General features: G+C 40.4%; 2 protein-coding genes across 3 annotated transcripts in view; one reads left to right on the plus strand and one right to left on the minus strand.

Moving 5' to 3' along the window:
* Positions 1 to 4,498: 4,498 nt before the first annotated feature.
* The window catches only part of P4HTM (prolyl 4-hydroxylase, transmembrane), a 30,789-nt gene continuing 14,856 nt past the window's right edge, over positions 4,499 to 20,431 (plus strand). Inside the window, exons 1-2 of one of the 2 annotated variants that reach the window (XM_072420594.1) lie at positions 4,499 to 4,900; positions 9,105 to 9,186. In XM_072420594.1, the coding sequence (XP_072276695.1) occupies positions 4,571 to 4,900; positions 9,105 to 9,186 (412 nt within the window). In that variant the 5' untranslated portion in view covers positions 4,499 to 4,570. The remainder of the gene's footprint in view (positions 4,901 to 9,104; positions 9,187 to 20,431) is intronic. The other variant, XM_072420595.1, reaches the window with a different exon arrangement.
* On the minus strand, positions 10,597 to 20,424 carry LOC140337073 (secreted frizzled-related protein 5-like). Its single transcript, XM_072420596.1, has 4 exons — positions 19,433 to 20,424; positions 15,318 to 15,490; positions 14,783 to 14,872; positions 10,597 to 11,507 (listed from the first exon to the last, which is right to left on the minus strand). Exons 1-4 carry the CDS (start codon positions 19,753 to 19,755, stop codon positions 11,191 to 11,193), a joined length of 903 nt encoding a protein of 300 aa, XP_072276697.1. The 5' UTR covers positions 19,756 to 20,424; the 3' UTR covers positions 10,597 to 11,190.

Raw genomic sequence — 20,431 nt, forward strand, 5'->3', positions numbered from 1 at the left:
ACACTGCAGCCAATACTATACCTTGTTCTTCTAATCATCTTTATGGAATGAAAAATGATCAAAATTCAGATTGGATTAATCACACACATGATTTATTAAGTTGCATACATGACATGACCTTTATTTGGTATTTCCCAATACATCTGCTTTATCTGCATACCTGTCCTTGTTTAGACATTTTTATAATGTTTCATGGGTTATGTAGATATGGTCCTGGTCCACCCCTGTCATAAGGAAACCCTCACAGGTGCAGAAGTAGACAGAATTGGCTGCAAAGGGATCAGCACCACTGAAATACAATCATAATGAAAAGTGAAAACTATTTTATTTAAAAAAAATCCATTTATAGTACTTTAGTGTTTGCCATACTAAATGTTTTTCACTTGGTTGGGTTTACATTTACTTTTAGAAATCTAACCCACTCATTTGTGTCTCTGAGTTTAAAGAAGAGATTTGTTATACAAGCTGCTAGATTTCAGCGGCTCCACGCGTCCAAGAGAAAACAAATATTTTTCTCCAAAGATAAAGGACCAGGTACTTCCCAGTGACAACTGTTATTGTTGGCAATGGCAGTCTCCTTTTCGCTTAGCACTTTCAGATTAATGCACAGAGAAAGATATTTAAAACTTGCCACCAACATTGAACATGTGCCAGCAAAAATGAGGGATGTATCACGTTGGAGGCGAAACCTGCCTGAGATTTGACAGAGAACAGGTCCAGGCGCTTTTCCCAGGGAATGTGCTGGCTTCTTAAGCATGGCCAGCTCTTCACTTTTGTTTTGATAAGGTAAAGATAGTGGTTATTTTCGGCAGCACACCCCTCTAGGGATAGTTTCTAGAGACTGTCTTGGTGACATGATTTTAGGAATGCTGCAAAATGACAGAAATCACCTTTAATTGTATGTTCTGTCGTACTGAGGAGTCATTGTTAGGGTGTATTAATGGAATTTATTATAATTGTTAGCATGTTATCTGTTTAGGGGTCTTTTTAAGTACTTTGTGCCACTGAGCTCTCATTAGTTTCAAGCGAATCAACACATAAATACTGTATATGCCTGTCTCTAGGGTTCAGTGGTGACGGGTACTCTTCAGGTCACTTGACTTGCAATAATATTTTACATGGTAATGGATAGTGTGGTAATACTATACACAGAATATAAAGCAGTCATTACAGCCCAATTGTGTAACCAAATATTTATTACAATTTTTATATTTTTTTAGATTTGGAAGGGTTTGAGTTAGTGCTGTAGGTAGATGGAAAGGCTTGGGAACTATTCTTGGGCTTTGTTGCCACAATGCATAGCAGCACCTCTGATCTGTGTGTAATACTTTGCAATGTTATTTAAGGCAAGAAGAGGATGTGCACAATGCAAAGGGATGCAAAAGGATGTGCAGATTTTGTCATACCTTGCAGTGCCTTTACAATCTGTTTATAATGAATGGGCTGCCCTGATACACATGTCACAACTGCGTTGGTTGCCAAGGTTTACAGCTGCAGCATGCTAGCACAAGGGATGAGTCCGTACAATTATGGAATGCATTTTAATTTCACACTTAGCTTGTCTTTCAAACTTGTCTTCTCCAGAGCCACCCCTTCCTACCCCGGAAGATTCATACATACATGACTTATATATGGTAAAGGGGACGTCATTATTCTGCAGTGTTTGTGCTGCACTATATATATATATATATATATATATATATATATATATATATATATATATATTGTCATATATATGCCAAGTTAATTTCTATTTTCTCTGTAAATTATTTTATTTTTGAATTGTGCTTCTTGTGTTATTTTTTCCCATTTGAACTGAGCAGGTTATTGCACAACCTCCGAAAATGTAGGACTTAATGATGTGTCTAATGAGTTAGTATAGATCATCTCACCCCCATTTCCTGTCACCTTGATTGATTACTTCACTGTTGTGCATTTGTAAGGACTTTTCTCATTTGAGGCTTGGATTACACTATGCTCAGTGGCACCCCGGGGGGAGCTTTATGTGTCAATTATGCAGTGTGATGATGGTGTTGAAAAGTAGGCAGCCAAATATAGAAATCAGGTTTAGTTTTGGGTAAAATTTTATATTTTTTTCTCTGTATTGGTATAGCTGTGACATAATACTGAAAATATTAGGCTACTTTAAACTATTTGTACCAGTCCCTAAATCCAAAGGAGCCAACAGTTTAATGTCCCAGCGTTGCACAGACCTGATGGTAAATAACTTACCCCCACCTGTAAATCTTTGTACAGATGCACAATGTTTAGCCCTTGAAACGATTATATTGATTGTCTCCAGAAACAGTAGGTAGAGATGATCGCTGTACAGACAATACTGATGTGTTCAATGGAGAGGGGAAGGATGATCAGGAACCACTCTGTTCATAGGACTACAATAGTTGGCCATTTAGTGGTCTGGCATGGTGTTGAGAGATACCTATACTGATTCTAGGTTTACACCAGTGGTCATGATAAATGATCATCCCAGGGTAAAAAAAATATTGGCTATTGGAGCCTTTAGAGTTGTGGCATGGGACCCTCAAATCAATATAGATTGTTGCACTGGAACCTAGCACCCCTGTGCTATTAGGAAAGCACATCAACCATGAAGAAATTGACCCTAAACCAATAATGAAATAGGAAATATTGAAATGGAACTGAACCAACCCAAATGGCTTGACTGATTTGCCAAATTATAGCACACATTTTTTCAAGCACTCTGTCATGATGATGGGTCCAGGAACCTGTCACAGCTGCATCCTCCCCAAGCCACCATCTTTGCTTTCATCTCTCTTGGGTCCACTGTGATCCTCTCCAACAATTGTGCAGCCACTGGTGATATAATTCTTACACAGAAATTACATTGTCCCTGGTGTCTAGGTCTATTCCCAGCAATGTCACATAGAGCCAGGCTTTTCATGGTATGGTGCATGTGCAGTGTACACAAAAAAATGAAATGCTTCCTGGTGACTTTTTTTGTATATTGAATTTAATTTAAAAATGTAAGATACATATTATTCTATGTATTTTTGATGTGGTCATGTCATGAGCCAGGGTTCCTATTCTCCTTCAGCATTGCAGAGATCTGCATTGTGGTGCACCGTGTCAGAGGTTCCTCCAATCCTTTGTTGCACTTTTTTTATTTTGCTGTAAAGAAAATGTGCTTATTTTGTGAACTTTATAGCCTCAGGGCATTTAAAGCAGAACGACCACCAAAGCTTTTTTTTTTACTGCTTTGATAGAGTTAAAAGGGTTTTTCATTGCTGTGTGTGTCCACATTGATTTCCAAATTCTCCTCAAATAGGGGAATGAAGCCTTAATAGAGAAGCTTCCCTAATTTTAAACAGGAAACAATAAAACATGTATTAGGCTTATATAGTTGCCTTTATGTGGCTGACCTATTTATAACCATGAACAGTTTGCTTTTACAGCACAAAGAGGCCAGAAATAAAATGACAGACATCCAGGGGCCAGAGACTTCTATGTAATGTATGTGTCAGCATATATACAGTGGGTGGGGGTAGGGATAAGGACTTTTATGTATGGCCTGAACACTACAACTGGCCCTGCCTAAGGCAAAGCTTTTTCTTCCAGCTGATTCTTGTTTCTGGGATAAAAGCTCTCATCCATAATACATTTCCATTTATTAACAATAGTCTACAGAAAAATGGGAAATTGGGTTTTTGTGCAGTGCATGTAAAATCCATCCTTGAAGGGAAATTCCATGTTTTAAATTTCACATCCATTCCTCCTGTGCTTCAGTGTATTATATGAATGATGCCCCCCAAGACAACAAAGAAAATGCATGTAAACCCACAATCTGTTTTTCAGCATTGTGTCATAAGATTCTTACCTGGATTCTGCCAGTAACAGTCATTAAATCACTAAAGCCACAATTAGCAGCAGCGCTGTCAGCCTGTCCTGTGTGCTCTTTATTTGGCCTTTGATATGTGCATTGGATCTGTCAGATAGGCAGTCAAACACCCAGCAGGACTGTATTTAGCAGGCTAACAATGCTGCCACCAAAAGTACTTCCTGGTGCGGTCTGACAACGTTAAGTCACTGCTTTGTGACTATCAGCAGGGTTGTCAGCCTGCAACAGGAAGTGCATTAGGTGGCAGAATCCCAAAAAAGAATAAAGGATGATTCCCAACATACTACAAATAGGCTTACATGTTCATTGTTGTCACTGTAAAGGACTTCGGTGTCTAAGGAGCCATTAGTGACAGAATGCACATTATGGCTGAGAGCTCCACCAGCCTGACAAGCCCTGTCCCCTGTCACCAGGCAGGTGTCCCCCTCTGTGTGGTGGGAGAAGCTCCCGGTGTTGGCTGACAGAGCCCAGAGCCGCCCGGTGCAGAGCTGTGCCTGACACTCTCCATCCCTCCAGCGCTGACAGCAGGGTCACGTGACTGGGAGAGATCTTGAGCCCGTATCCTAGTAACCCTCCCTCCTGGTCCTCCCGTGACGTCGATCGGCCCCGCCCCCAGGTGTCGCTAGCAGGTAGTCGCGCGCCGTCACCAGGGTGACCAGCGCGTCCTCGGCAGCTGTCAGGGCCCCGTGTGGGATGGAGAGCCCGCTGACCGGGGGACCCCCGCCGCCCCCTCAGGATGAACCCCCGCCTCCACACCTGCCGCCCCGGGACCGACTGGCCGGGCTGCAGAAGGGTAACAGCGTGTGCTCCCGGTCCTACTTCGTAGTGGTGATGGTGTTCGTTCACGTCTACATCCTGAATGTCATCGCTCTGCTGCTCTACGTCTACTATAGCAATGGACAGCTAGGAAGTGACAGCACCACCGGGGGGCCGGCCACTGAATCCACGACTCCTGCTACTGCCAGAGGCCAGGACACTGCGGACATCCCCTACAGCCACCTCCCCCGCCTGGAGGGCATCAAGGTGAGTGACAACCGCCCAGGGGTATTCAATGCACCGAGTTGTCATGATCAGAGGGCAGCAAGGTAAATGACAACCACCTGGGGTATAAAGGACCCCCAACCAGAGGGAATCATGGTGAGTAACAACCCCCCAGGGTATACAGTACATCTGTCTGTCCTCATCAAGGGGAATCATAGTGAGTGACCACCCCACGGGGTATTGGGTTTACCTACCTGTCATTATCAAGAAGAGTGGCAGCCCTCAAGGGGTATTCAACACACTTAGCTGTCATAATTAGAGGGCAATAAGGTGAATGACAACCCCCTGGGGTATAAAGGATACCCACCAGCCCTGATCAGAGGGAACAACCCCCCTGGGTATACAGTACGTCTGTCTGTCCTGATTGGAGGCAATCATAGTGACTGACAGCCTGGGGTATATAGTACACCCACCTGTACCCATCATAGAGGGCATCATAGTAAGTGACACCCCCAGGGGTATATAGTACCCCTGCCCATCAAAGAGCATCAAGATGATTGACAACCCCCTGGGGTATATAGTGCACCCGCCTGTCCTGAATGGACGGCATCAAGGTGAGTGACAATCCTCAAGGAGGTATTCAGTATACCTTCTTGTCTTGATTGGAGGGCATCAAGGTGCGTGACACCACCCAGGGGTATTTGGTACATCTACCTGACCCAATCAGGAGGGCATCCAGTTGAATGACGCCCCAGGAGCATTCTGTACACCTTAATCAGAGGGCAACAAGGTGAGTGACATTCATCAGGGGTATTAAGTACATCTACTTGCGCTAATCAAGGGGCATCAAAATGGTAAAAATACCTTTTCAGAGGTATTTAATGCACCAACCTGTCCTGATCTGAGCTTTCCAAGGTGGTTTTTTTTGTCTGGTTGAAAAGTATGCAGGTGGCATTGCCCGGGGTACTGAAGGGTATTAATGTGAGTGACATGCTTGGGAATGAATGACACCCCCTATGGTTATTCACCATTCCTGGGTACCCTAGTTGGTGGACAATGAGGTGGGTTACTTCTGCAGAGGTAACTAAATAACCATTGGAGGTGTCACTCACCAGAGAGGTAACTTTAACCCCCTATGTAATAAGCTTGTCCTGGGAGGCAATTCATTTCCAGATTTGGGTCAGCTCAAAACGCAATCATTTCTCTGGGGTTACTGAAGCATAAAGCCTGGCTCAAGCACAATGCATGCTGGTAAATCAACAGCAGGTACCTCTCCCATCCTGGCACAGCCATAAACTAATTATGAATTGTCCATCCATAGATCTCTCAATATAATTAGCAGGCAAATAAAATAAATAGCAACCACAACTCATAAAATGCAACATATGTGACGGATGCAGCCTAAAAGTGCAAAACCACATGGATCAGGGTGGGCAGATTACTCCACTGCATTTCAGCTCTAGGTGGAATCTAGTAGATTAAGTCAATGTTCTTGTTCCACACAGGGCTGAGATTTTCCATAACTGTCGGCTCCATTCCCACCCCCCTCCTTTTCTGAGTTCTGTAATTTAAAATAAAACTCCTGCAGGGAGATTATAATAATCCCTAGAAGGTATAAGAAACCATTAGGTGATTTAACTCTGTATCTCCCACCTAATGCTGAGATCAGGTTTTGGGTGGACAGACCCTTTAAGTCATCACATGTTCACACACATAGGGGGTCTGACCTTGTCCCTATCTTATGTATCTGCACAATTTCTGTGTCACGTAGAAAAATAAAGCTTAACCTTCAGTGACCTTTGGCATCCGCAAAGCAAAAAGCTATAGCTGGGATCTCATTTGTTTTCACATCAAATCCCATGTCATATACAATGGGTACTTATCTAGATTGAGCCATTGTACACAGTGCTGACCTTGGGGGGACAATAGGAGAAGTCTATAGTATTTGGGTATTCAGCAGGTGATATGATGGAGACCAAAGAACAATTGCAGGAAATAATGGAAACCAATCAGTGAGCTGCTAATCCAACCCAATAAAACAACTGAAATGATATGATCATATGGACAATCAATCAATGCAGCTGAAATGATTAAATTAAATAAAAGTCCCAAACCAAAGATACTCTATTTGATTAATAGAGTTCTCATAGATTTCAGCTAAACCAAGATAATTGGTGGAATTATAGCAATTGCCTTTAAATTATCTAACAAATATCTGCCTGCGTGCCAGAGAACTGATCATAATTCAGATTAATTGATGATTTTGTTACGTACATTTAAACTGCGTACAGAAGTGCAATTTTTAAGATGGTTTCCAGTGACAGAGAGTGGCAGATGAACAAATGAGTGCTATAAACACAGCGCTGTTCTGTTCTATAGATAGGAAGGGGAGAACTTGCGAGCGACCCCTCGCTGTGCTTTCTTCCCTGTGTAGTTGTCGTTTACCAACAGACATGACGGATCCTTGAGTGACATCAGGCAACCACTGTACACGTGTCAGATTCTCACCTGAGATGAGCACGACTGTTCATATCAGGTGGGAATCATTTGAATTGTGTACATAGCCTTCTAAAGAAAGAATTATTCTTGATCACATGATTATATTGGATGACATTGCTGTAAATCAGAACTATTGCCAATATAGTTTTTCACATCTCAGTGCTGCTGATCTCTGACCTTTTTCAGTCAATTCCCCTCCTCAGGTGCTTGTTCCAGCGTCAGCCGCACATCATTTCTTTGGATCAACTCCCCAAGAGTGGCAGCTGTGGATCATGCCAGTGTGATGTGTGTCAGCATGGCTGCTTGTAGTATCCACCAGGGGGGCCATGTGACAAGGTGACAGCATAGGGGCATGTTGTTACCCCATAGCAGGAAGCATCTATATAAGGACCTTCATGCTGGGGTGACTGATGATTCTTATTCATTAAAACAAAAATAAACCCGCGATTATTCACCTATACCCATTCCATCGCAGGACGCTGCCATCTCCCATCTTCTTTAATTCCTGAAGACGATGTTTGCCCAACCTAATTGGCAGTGCCTAGATGACATACATTCATTCACTCCTGGCATGTGCAAGGGATTGGCGGATTTCCCTGGCAACCAACGCTGAGCTGTACATATGCAGCTCAGCAAAATTTGACAGCTAGGAGGCAATCAGGCAGGTAAGAAAGTCATTGCAGGAGTGACATCACCTGTCCCATTTTGCAACTACCGCCTGCCTGAATCGTCCATGTTAAAAGTGGAATTTTAGTTCCACTTTAAGAAGATTGAAAATTACTTTTGAAAATTACAATACCATGTATGAAATTTAATTAACTGGTTTTAGTTCTGCTTTAAAGATAAACCATGCTAGAAAAAGCAACCAATTAATGGTAAATGACACTTACCTACAATATATATCTTTCCTTTGTCCCTCATCCTGATCAGCAAGTTGAAACAGGAAAAATAAGTGGTACTTCCAAGTATAGAGGTCCATATGACTTACCCCATGTGACAGAATTATCACAGTCCCTGGCACCCTGTAAGCTTTTTCTTTCTTGTTTCTGGCGGCTAGTTCTTTAAATTTAAAAAGCTTTGACTATAGATACACTTTAACCTTTTTTAATTATGTAGATTTACCTGTTTGTTTGGGAAAATTATTGACTGGATCAAAAAAAATAAGAAATTAACTAAAAAAAATGATTGATGAAAAAAAACAAATATGCTGGAAAATATTTTACTTAGTATTTATATAGATTCCGCCCTTCTGTGTACATGAAATTGTAGTGGAGGAGCTTACAGTCTAATGTTTTTATTGTGGTCATACACAATGGGCCTGATTTATTAAGGCTCTCCAAGGCTGGAGAGGATACATTGCCATTAGTGAACCTGGGTGATCCAGCAAACCTGAAATGGATCTGGTCCAGGAATCAAAACATTTGCTAACAAATAGCAATTTACCTTTTAAGAAATCCATTCCAGGTTTGCCATATCACCCAGCTTTACCGATGAAACTGGATCCTCTCCAGCCTTGGAGAGCTTTAATAAATCAGTCCTATGTATCTTTTTTTGGGTGACACCCAATTAACCTGCTAGTAAGGTTTGGGTGGAATCAAATGAAATTTTCTATTCCCAGCTTTCAGTTTTGCATCTTAAATTCCTTTGTTGTCACACACATTTACTACATTATATTCAGACTGATATTGCCTTGCTTTTATGGCATTATATATTACCTCTATAACCTGATAAATCCCTCATTTTTTAGGTTGGTCACAAGCAGAAGATTGAGCTGGTTCCCAACAAAATTCAGCACATGGAAACGCTAAGTCTAAAGCCTCTTCTGTTCGGTAAGAGATTTGCTGCCTGTGCCAGGCTCTGCTCTTGTGTAAAACGGGTTACATTGTGCTTCAATCTGTCGGCAGGGAATTTAATCGTCTTAATTCCTGGATAAGTCTGTTGATTTTATCAAGACGGGAGAGGTGATGGGTAATAGGCCAGCATGGCCAGATTACAAGCAGTTTCAGTAGTGGTCACAGCTCCAATTGTACTTACCTAATGTGACCCCATGACTTAAAAGGAAAGGCATGTTTTGCATTGAAAGAATCCCTTTTCGGTTAGCTAGTGGCATCTGGACCCAACACTTTTCACATATATTGTGCTACCCTACAGCTTCGTTTACACCACTTCACAACCACAAGGTAATGCGGCTGACTGCCAGATGCTGGAAGCATAGCTTGTGGTATGCAGGATCCATTTGTCAGAGGACATAAGGGGCATTTATGAGTTTTAACCAACCGCCTATCAAGCCCAGGGGTCAGGCTTTCCTACTTTGTGGCTGCTTTCACCTGGAATGTGTTATTTTGATTTAAACTAAAAGTTAAAATCTTTGATCCATAACTGAAATCTCAAAAGTGATCCTTACATATTATCCTCTACAGCCAAACCCATGCTTCCTTACAATATGTTGAGGGTGAAATTCCAGACGCTAGTTAAATTATTCAGTAGCACAAGATCAACATTGAATGTGTACCTACCTTGCAGGAGAAATATTGTAGGACTTCTTTACAGATATTTAAATATTTAGCAAATTTGTATGTTTTGTTTGTGTAATATGCGTACACAAGTTTATTCTTGGTTTAGAAAAAGGAAAATAGTTTTTAGGGCACATTCCCTCATATGCATTGCTTTAGTTTTTCCATCATACATTACCACACATTGCTTTAGAGCAACCTATTCATTTCAAAGGCCTATCAAACTCTCCACAGAAAATCAGACCTTCACTATTTTCTGGCATGCATCGCACTTTAGTGTGTTACCTGTTGTGCAGCGCAATGTACTCCAAAAGTGTCTTGGGGTGACATTAGAAAAAAAAGTTGAATAGGTCATCTCACTACAAGTTTTGGGCCAGTAACTCAGAAACTACCCAAAGACCACATCGGGAGACCTAAGGCAATATTTCCTGTGAAATGGCTTACAGGACTTCTGAATAATCTTTTCCTATACATCACACTATTTTCTTATATCTCACACAGCTCAGAGTATGCGCCATTGAAAATTTGTTGCATATAAGGATCATACCATGCTATAGAGCACCAATCCATTCACTGATGCTTATTTGATGAGCTGGGAACCCCTGGTTATGCTGCAGTAGAGAAATCCCCAAACACACCTGTTATAAAAATATTGCTAAATACTATTATTATTGGGGGGACAAGATCAGACTTATTTTCTAAATATATTATGTTAACGATATGAAAACTCTTTTAAAAAAAAGTAAAAGCTGAAACCTATGCAGACATTAAAGATACAAAATATAGCAGCTCTGTATTCATTAATACATTATACATTTTTTTACAGCCCAAGAAGCCAATCAGTTCATGTGCTGGCAAGATACATGTTTTTTTTTTAATTAGATAACAGAGAGATGAGCTCATTATTGTGCTGTTTCTCCATCACTGAACAGTTATGGGCATATGACAGCCTGTTCTTGGAGGAAGTGAGTTGAATGGTTGTGGGTGTCATTCATCCCAAACGACTAGGGACATCTAGTGGTGAAAAATAATTACTGTGGGAGGGTGTAGTTTGGGATTGGGGGTGAGTTTTCCAGCCAAACCTACTTTTTTGTGTTTTAGTGGAGCTGCTTTAAACATGTACAGCTTCTACTAGCTGGCAGGTCCTCTATTCTACTGGGCTTGTGGTAAAGCTCTGAGCTTCCAGATGTGTTGCAGTTCTATTAGAGCCACCTATTTCTTGTGGTATTGATATCACAGGAAGGTATTCCCAATATTTACAGTTCAATATTCAGTCCTTGATTTCTCACGATGCTCCAGAGATGGGGCACATTGTAGATTCTATGATCGACACCGGTGATGCTTCCATTTCTTTACGGCAAAATGTAGGTTCTTGTTCTTTTTCTGCCAGGGGTAGGCATTGTTCACCACCAGTTTGTCGTCCTGAACGTCACCACCAATAACATAAGTGCCCGTGCGGGTTCCACGCATGATATTCTGCACGCAGGTGGCGTCCAGGTCCAACCACTGCTGGAGGCGGGGGAAGAGATCAGCCCTGGAGAGTGGGCCGTGTTTTAAAATATCCACCTTAGAATCCATGTCAAAGTCTGAAACGGAGGACGAGGTTGTATTTCTTTTCGTGATGCGGACTTTTACAACTACAAAAAAGAAAAAAAAAATGTTTACCTTTTCTGTCTTAAAAGGCTCGGTCCACCTGTAATTTATATTTGTGTGGTGTGCACCATCCACAGCATTACCTACTACTGGGCACCATCCAAAAGACAGTACTTTTTATGTCTTAGATTAAACTTCACCAATGAGATCACCCTGCCATTGGAAATCATTAGCTTTACTGATGACCAAGCCAACCCTGATGATTACCTTAACCCTCTGTTTAGAAGCAAAGTCATGTGATCGCCATTACCATGGGTTTTTTAAGCATAACTGTCAACCTTGTGGTGTTCCCACCCCTTCTATTGCATTCTCCATAACATAAAGAGAAGGAGATTAGGAACGTCATTATACCGTCTTTAGAAGGAAATAAAAGTTTTTGGGTGGCCTGACCCGTTAATAAGTGCTAGGAGTCCAAGCATACTTCCTATCTTGCTGTGATTGCCCGCATTGTATATGTTACCTTTAGGTTGTAGCTTTGCACCTTTTATGGTAGCCTCTCCTGTAATGTATTTATACAATAGGCAGTTATATTACTCTCTGTCATTGCTATATGTGAAAGAGAGAAGGCACGTCTTCCACAGGCGAATGCAGGCGGCCTCTTTCAGCACCTTTTATGGATCTGCAGCTTAAGCAAACAACTTAAAAAGTTATCTTTAAACATCTCAGAGATGTTTTGGGATCACTTCACCTCCAGCCAGATAACTTAAGTGGAAAAATGGATTGCATAAAGGAAGAGCATAATGTATATGGAGCGTATCTTTGGGATTATATTTAAGAGGTTATTTTATTGTGCAACCCTAGGCACATTTTGTCTATTGGGCTGGGCTCCCAAAATATTTAATTCCATGTATTTTGTATACTTACCTTTTCAGGTGTCTCCAGGTCAGTCCTGGTCCATTATTTGATGCCCAGTCCTTTGGGATGCAGAAAGTGCATCATTATTTGTTTGGTTAAATTCACCATAATGGGGGGGGTGCATGATCCCCTGTACTTACAATATGTCCGTTTTCGTCCAGGCTAAATTATGCGTTCAGCTGAGGATGTCTGCAAATCCCTGTCTTTGCAGCCAGAGCTGAAAACCTTATTTTAAATACTGCTGTGAGTTGTACTATAATGTCATTTTAATATAACCGTAAATCACTTTCATATTTGCAATGTATTACTATGGAGAGCTCAGTTTCTTTTTCAGTGTTATTAATATACTTTCCACATAGGGAGTGCAGTGTTTTCAGTGAGTTGGCTGACTCACTGGGTCTGATTTACAAACCTAGAATAGACCAGGTCCAGGTTAAAAGCAAATGATTTTAGGAAATCATTTCCAGGAGTGCTGTATCACAAATGTTCACCCATGATTGGTTATCTTCTACAGTCTTGGAGAGCTGTAATAAATCAGGCCCATGGACTAGCATTGTGTGAACAAGCAGTAAAGGACATCAGCTGTATGGCACTACAATGTAAGAAGCAGAACCTGCACATATCAAGCGTGGCTGCCCCTTGTACATTCAAAATTAGTGCGTATATGCAGAAAGAATGCTTGTGAACATTAGTATGTATTGACAACATCAGTTACATTTAACTGATATCTTTTATATGTATTTGAAAGAACAGTAAAAACACTATTGGTTCCCCTTGAAAGTTTGCAGGTTGCAAAGCTAAGGATTTCAAAAGCCAGATTAGCACAGCCATTTGAAGACTTAAAGTGCACAGCAGGACCACCTCATAAAATTCACAGCGGACACCTAACGTAAGATAAACCAGCCATGACCCTGGCAGTTCAAACTGAGCCTATGATGAAAAACTGCTTGAGCAGAGTTTACCCAAAATGACTCAGATTGGTAGACGCAGAGATAAAGGCAGCATAAGGTGTATGTAAACCCAGGGAAAAATGATAAATTATTGCACCTTACTATTCTTTAGATGTGGTGGCTGCATTATTTAAACGTTTCTGTTTTTTCCCCTTTATTTTCTCCTTCTGTAATACATTTCCTGTCTTAGGGTGATGAATGTTCACTTGTACTGTATCTGTAGAGGAGCAGTGTTGTCACCATAAAAGACGAGTACGGAACACCGCTCTCTCCCCTTCTTCGTGACAAAGGAGGAGCTGTGCTGTAGCACGCTAAGATATCTAGAAACAATACTAACTGATAATAGTACAGCACAGACAGAGAACACAGAATGTTAGTAGCTTACATGTTTTCCAGAAGGATCAAGGTTTGTATGCCATTTGGAATTTTCTTTTAATAGGCAGGCTTGATCCAAACCCAAACATCCTCTATCCTCCCTCTTTGGTCTGTGTGCACTTTGTTTTCCACAACTGGTTGCCACAAATCAGAGAATGCAGTGTGGTATAAAAATAAAAGTTCACTGTCGCTCTAAAACAATCGGATCAAGCAGACAGCCATTCTGTATGATGTGCTGTTATTCAGTACAAGTTGCAGACCACTGCTTTATATAAAGGCTGCTATGTAAAAATTGCAAAACCCATGTTATTTGTCTCATCACAAATAGGTCAGTTTAATTTGGTTTACCTGCTGCTGTATATAACAGATGGACAAAGTATATTTAGCAGATATAAAGCTTATGTGACCCAGATACACATGTGGAAAGAATGATATAGCTGAATAAGTAGATCAAACTGAAACACTTATACTTTAACCATTCATGATGTGTTGGGAGAGACACTATGGGGCCCATTAAAAAAAAGCATTGGTATGGCTGCACCCCTAGCACAGTGCAAAAAAAGAGTGAAGAGCTCTCAAAATCACATAACCTGCTCGTCTCCAATCATTGTGCTGAACTATATGGGGCTTTGCTGGCTACAGATGATGGCCTAATTTCTTTAAATTGGATGAATATCACAACTGCTCTAAACTAAAAGTAGATAGCTCTATGTTTTACATAGCTGCACCAGAATGACTCTGCCACAAAGATATGGCTTGATCGGGTTGATGTGAAGGAACTGGAGTGTCCTGATCTCATCTCTACCTTTGGGATAAATTTGCTTGTTGATTTGTTTGTGAGCTTGGTCTGCTCATTCAACTTGACGTTACAAATGCTTTTCCCAAATTTCCAAAAACACACTACAAAATCTCATGGAAAACCTTAGCAGAAAAAGTTAGGTTATAGACACAAAAGAGGTAGTGGTGCCGTAGGGGGGATGCATCTACTTTAATGTTGCATAACCCCGATGAGCTTTGATTTCTCCCAGTGACAGCTGTGAGCAGTGAGGTGTGTGTTGGATGCCAGGCTGAGTACTTACTGAAATCATTAGTGCAGAACGTATCCAGGATCTCCTTGGCACCGCTGACTTCATCGAGTTCACAGTCCCTGCAGCTGGCTCGAGGCACTGCTGTACAGAAGGCACAAATGAAAGATAAGCTTGATTATGTATAGCATCTTCCTGTCTATGTGTGCATTACCCTCTCTGTAAATGATTAGCAGGGGTCTTACTGCTTGTACCCCACTGCCCAGCTCTTTAAAGCCAACCTCTAAGAAGCTTGGAGTAAAGATGATACAACTTTGGCTTCAGAAGCTCTTTCAAAGTAATGTAGGAAAGTAATGTAGTAATAAAAATAGAAAAGGCTATGGCCATACATTCATTTTAAGTACAGACATGCCTCAAGGTACTTTTAGGGGATCCAGCTTCTATTTATTAATGTGGAATTATTTTTAGTAGATGTAAATATTTGCACGTTTTATGTGTTAAAAAAAAACCCGTCAGGAAATCAAAACAACAGAATATAGAATCCCAGTTGTACAGTGCCTGTCTCATGAACAATTCAAATTTCACATACTTCTCCGACTGCTCGTGCTGTTTGTAATTGTGGAGATGCACATGCCATGGTCCATAGGAAACTGGTCACATTTTAGAATCTCTGGCCAGGGGTATCCATAACAAGCCATGATTGGTGCACAGCTGTTCCTCACCGACTCACACAGGCTGCGGCACGGCTTGATGAGCCTGTCTCTGAAAAAAACAAAGTTACAATTTTTTACAATGTTAGTTCTCTATTCTCTATTACATTGTGGGCACTTGGTAAAGGACTAATAAATAAAGTCTGAACATGTTAAAGAGTCATAGCAAGATTTCTGGGTAACTGTGTGTAGGGTTTAGGATGTATCTGAATCTCTATTGGGTACAATCCATACTTTTGATACCAGTGACAAAGTTTGATTCTATCCATTCACAACATCAGTGGGCCATATTTCTTCAACATTGATGGGGGACATAATTCTTTTCACTGTCAATAACAATGGGAGATTATTACTTCTCCCACTGACCATAAAGTTTTTCTCCCATTGGCCATTGAGCCTAAACATTTTATGCTCCCACTACATGAGGGCATTTTGTACTGCCAGTGGTCACAGTCTGGCCCTTCAGTCAGCAGAACAATGAATTGGGCCATAGTAAGAAATTAAGTAATTAAAGAAATAGTAAGCATTCATGGTCAATCTTTCACATCATTAAAAATTTTAGTGCATTGTTCCTTAACCTTTTTAGCTTGAGAGAACCCTTGATAAAACTTTTAGGTTTTCGGAGATCCCTTCTAAAATTACTTTATACACAGCCAACTATACACTAGGTGGACAGTAGGAAGTATTCCTCTTACATTGCTGGCCATTGGGAAGAATGTCACCTGTATAGATTTGATCAAGGAACCCATAGAAACGTGTAGGAACCCTGGCTGAGAAACATGGGGCCCTCCCAATAAAACAAACTGGCTGCTTGGCATGTAACCATTTTTTTGTATAGTTTTCACTTCTCAATGTACATGATGAAGCCAAAATAAAGTAGCAGATTCTGCTTTTTGCTGAATGCCAGAAAAACAGCTAAATACACAGATGAAATACTTACCAAACCTGCCATTCAGTTCTGACATATAGACAGCACACAGCCCTGTATGGTAAGACAAGGGACCTGATTTTCCATTGCTATTGTTAAGTAACATTTACAGGTCTTGTCCCTTCCTTAACCTGTGATTGGACAGTAAAGAAGAGAAGCAGCACAGTGATTAGCTCACTAGCTCTCTCCTCCAATCAGAGTGCAACTTATACTGCAGGCCAACTGGTTGGTTGCTTATTCTGCCCCCTACATTGATAACAACCCAATCTGGTACTTACATGGCTTGCATTAAAAATACAATAAGTATGTATTATTAAATGCAGAGATACCTTGATTTCTGTTTTTCTATCTGTCTGAGGTGCTGTATGCTGATTGCACTTTATTAGTTATTCTCTCTTGCTGAAACCAGGGATACAACTAGACAGTGAATACAAAATATATCAATGACAATATAGAAATCCCAGTACATAAAATCACAAAAAAATATATTTTGAGGTACCGCAAGCTCAAAATGTATATATACTTGGAGAAAAAGTATAATTCTTCTATTTAGAATAAATCTATAGTTTTAAAGACAAATATATGTCTGACAGTATAATGGAATTTGAAGTCTGTACCCATTGCCTGTGTATAGATCATTATTGTGTTATAATGGGAAGTAATACATCACTGCTGGGGGTGACTGTATGTGGGTAGGTGGCCTTAATTCTGTTGTCAACTTCTATGTTTCATTGAAACAAAGGACAGGAGGCTACGTGGTGCCCAGCAACAGCGAGTGACGCACGTACGGGTCATCCGACTATAATTCAAAGAGACATCCAACAATACAAAGCTATTAATGGGGAGATGGGGCAGTTAATTGCTGTGTGAGTGACGCAGGTAAAGTCACAATTTCCATGTAGGAGCATAATGATGTAACCCTACTGGAGACAATTCTGATCATTGGAGTGAAGGGGAGCCATTAGTTAAGAGTTCGGGTATGAGGATTTTTTTTATAGAGTTACATAATCTGAGGTGTACAGAGGAGAATGGAAAATGGGGTCATAATTATGGCTTTCTGGTGGTGATTAAAGGAACCCCATACACATTCAGAGTTTATTGCAAGATACAAATATTTCACTGCAGTTCAGGGAAGATCTTGTTTTTATGAAAAAGAATCAATGTGGACTGGTCTCAAAATGGAGAAGCTGAATTGACAACCCAACATTTTTTGTGTATGTTACTTTAGATACATGAAGTTGTTGGTTACAACTTCAGGGAAAATTCATACAACATATCCCCCAAAAACTTGTTTGAATGCCTGGCATTTTTAAGCTTTGTACACATGCTCTATAATTGTCACTCAGGATAAATGACTATGATTGTCTTGGGTGAAAATCGTGCATGTGTACAGTGGTCCTCCAACGCAGGTATGACCACTGTAATTTCATATGGGGGATTATACAACAGGGTACCTCCTGTTCATCCTCTCTACTCATAGAACTGAACAGCAGTGTGTCACAGTACTTGGTTGTTCTTTCATTGCTGGAAAGATTGTTTCCAGCTACATAAATTTGACGTGAAGCTTTTGTGTTGAACTCAAGCCTAATGCCTAAAATGCTCTTAACCCAGGCCAATCCACATTGATTCCATTTTTAAATAAAGACTGCAGTGAAATGGTTTGCAATATTTTGTCGATCATCAAGCCTTAGGTGCAGTTCCTGCATTTGCTTCTTTTCACAGCTTAAATATGTTTTCTGTAAAACAAAATACCTGTACAAAATATTGGATAATTTCTTCTCATTCTTAGAAAATCTATTTGTAAGAGTTCTGGGTCTGCACACCCACTGTGCCCATTATATAGCATTATATTGGCTCCAAATTTCCCTGTTAGATTATTTATCTTATAATTTAGAGAAACTGGAACACAAATTGTGGATAGCAACACCAAAAATTTTTAGGTATGGTTATTGTCAAAAATATAAATCACTTTTGAAGTATGATTATAATGTATATGTGTATATATATATATATATAAATATATATAGTGACAACATGTTACATATAGCTTTACAGATTCCATACCCATCTCACCAACTGACCCTCAGAGGAGCTCACAATCTAATGTCCCTACCATTTCTTAGTGTAATGTCCCTAACATATTCTAGAAACTATGAATGACACGTGTTTTATTCATTTCTGATCCAATTTCCAATCCAATAACACAGTCAGTTCATATCTGATTTTAAAGAAAAATCAATAGTCGACTCATTTTTTGGAATTTAGATCAGATGAACATAAAACAAATGTGTTGGGATATATCGATCATAGGTACCTGGTTATGGTATGTGTATAAATTAAAAGGGAAGAACATCATACATAAGGATTTCTGACCAATCAATTAATTGATAGCAGATCAGCTCAAATATACTAGCTGTGAGGCCAATTTAAGCAAGAGCCAAGAGGAGGAAACCTGCATACGATACAAGCATCTTACAGATATGCAGTGCCATATAGACACAGTACTGTATCACTTTTCAAGGCATAAAAGAAGCCAGGGTCTAACTCAGCCAGCCAGGCTCCTGGTATAAGGAAAATATCACTTTTTGGCAGAGTGAACCTTTGATAGACTGCCAACACTTGGCAATTGCAAGCAGAGCGTCATGTTGTTTGCCCCCATTGTAATTAGCAAGTTATCCAATATAATTAATAAAGTGGCTTCTACTCTGAAATGTGATAGTCCGGCATGTTTGACTCAGTGGCTAGTACGAATCTTAGCCAGGACACCATCTGAATGGAGTCTGTATGTTCTCCCACGGTTTTTTTTTTTTAGTCAGTTACACCTAGTGTATGTGCCTGCTTGTACTAAAATAAATGTAAACCTTAACTGAATGACATTTATTTATCTAAGCCCCAGTGTCATCATAACATATTTAGGTCTTTAGGAGATTGTATTGATTGGGTAATAATGTACTTTAACCTTATTCCTAAAACAATTTAGGATTTAACAAATTTCCAAGCTAATTTGAATTCTTGTAAAAATATTCATGCAATAATATCTATTTAAAGGAAAAAAAGATGTCTTACCCTTCTAAACAAATAGGTGCAAAAAGCGAACATAGGAATATCCTCGCATCTGGGTGACATTCACGCGCAAGTAGGGGCAACCAGCTAGAAGACTGTTGGATCACCTCAGCCATGGTCTCATGCTCCAGCAAGTTTGGAATCCTCATTTCTGTGTATCCAATTCCATAGCACAGAGGCATATGCTTTGGTATGGTCATACATCTGGAGGAACTGCTCACAAAGTCCACATACATGGCCCTAGATCCACATGTCAAGAAGCACACCAAAAAGACCACTGACCACCCACAGGGCCTAAGATGTTGGCATTGCTGTGCTCTTATCATTCTCTAACCCTTAGCCTAACCTGTATAAAACGTGTGATGCTTCTCCTACACAAGCCACCAAGTAAGTGATGTTCTCTTCGATTTGGCTAGTGGATTTTTATAGTGCTGAAGCCAATTTCCTCCTAATCCTTTCTCATTAGGATCCATCACTCTGGGTGCTCAAGTGGACAAGACAATACCACAGTTTGTGTTTGCCAATGGCCCTGATTGTTTAGTCTTGCAGGGGGCCTGCTTAAACCAGCAGGTGTTGTAATGAGGGCAGACAAGGGGGTTGGAAGTTTGAACTTTCTCGCATGGAGCTTTATCTTGGCCCATTATTGTACTTCTGATTGGATCTCTGTTGGAAACCATTTGTCCGGCCCTGCCCCCTTTCCCTTACTTGCGATCATTAACCATCACTTCAATTTCTACATATCTCCCTCTTGTTGTTTTGTCTCAGGCTGCAAAACAATCGTTTATTGACAGGGGCGATTAGGTAAGGACTGTTTATCCAGCCCTGGGTATTCTCAAACTAAACATTGACTTGACAGTGTTTTCCTTAAATGTTTTAATTTAAAACAATCTGTTCTAGATCGCATCCATTTGCAGTTGTTAGGCTCCTATTTCCTTAATGATTAATCAGGGTGTCACTTGCAAATGACTTGACTTTAAACAGAGAAAAACAAGTCGAAGGACT

This window comes from Pyxicephalus adspersus, chromosome 8 (assembly GCF_032062135.1).
Source record: "Pyxicephalus adspersus chromosome 8, UCB_Pads_2.0, whole genome shotgun sequence".
Taxonomy (NCBI): domain Eukaryota; kingdom Metazoa; phylum Chordata; class Amphibia; order Anura; family Pyxicephalidae; genus Pyxicephalus; species Pyxicephalus adspersus.

Excerpts from the sequence above, each read along its gene's own strand:
- LOC140337073 (XM_072420596.1), bottom strand. The coding sequence starts at position 19,755 with ATGATAAGAGCACAGCAATGCCAACATCTTAGGCCCTGTGGGTGGTCA. Across the intron at positions 14,873-15,317 it reads CAGCACGAGCAGTCGGAGAA|CAGTGCCTCGAGCCAGCTGC; the intron begins GTATGTGAAATT and ends CCTTCTGTACAG. Across the intron at positions 11,508-14,782 it reads GTTCTGCACTAATGATTTCA|TTGTAAAAGTCCGCATCACG; the intron begins GTAAGTACTCAG and ends TCTTTTTTGTAG.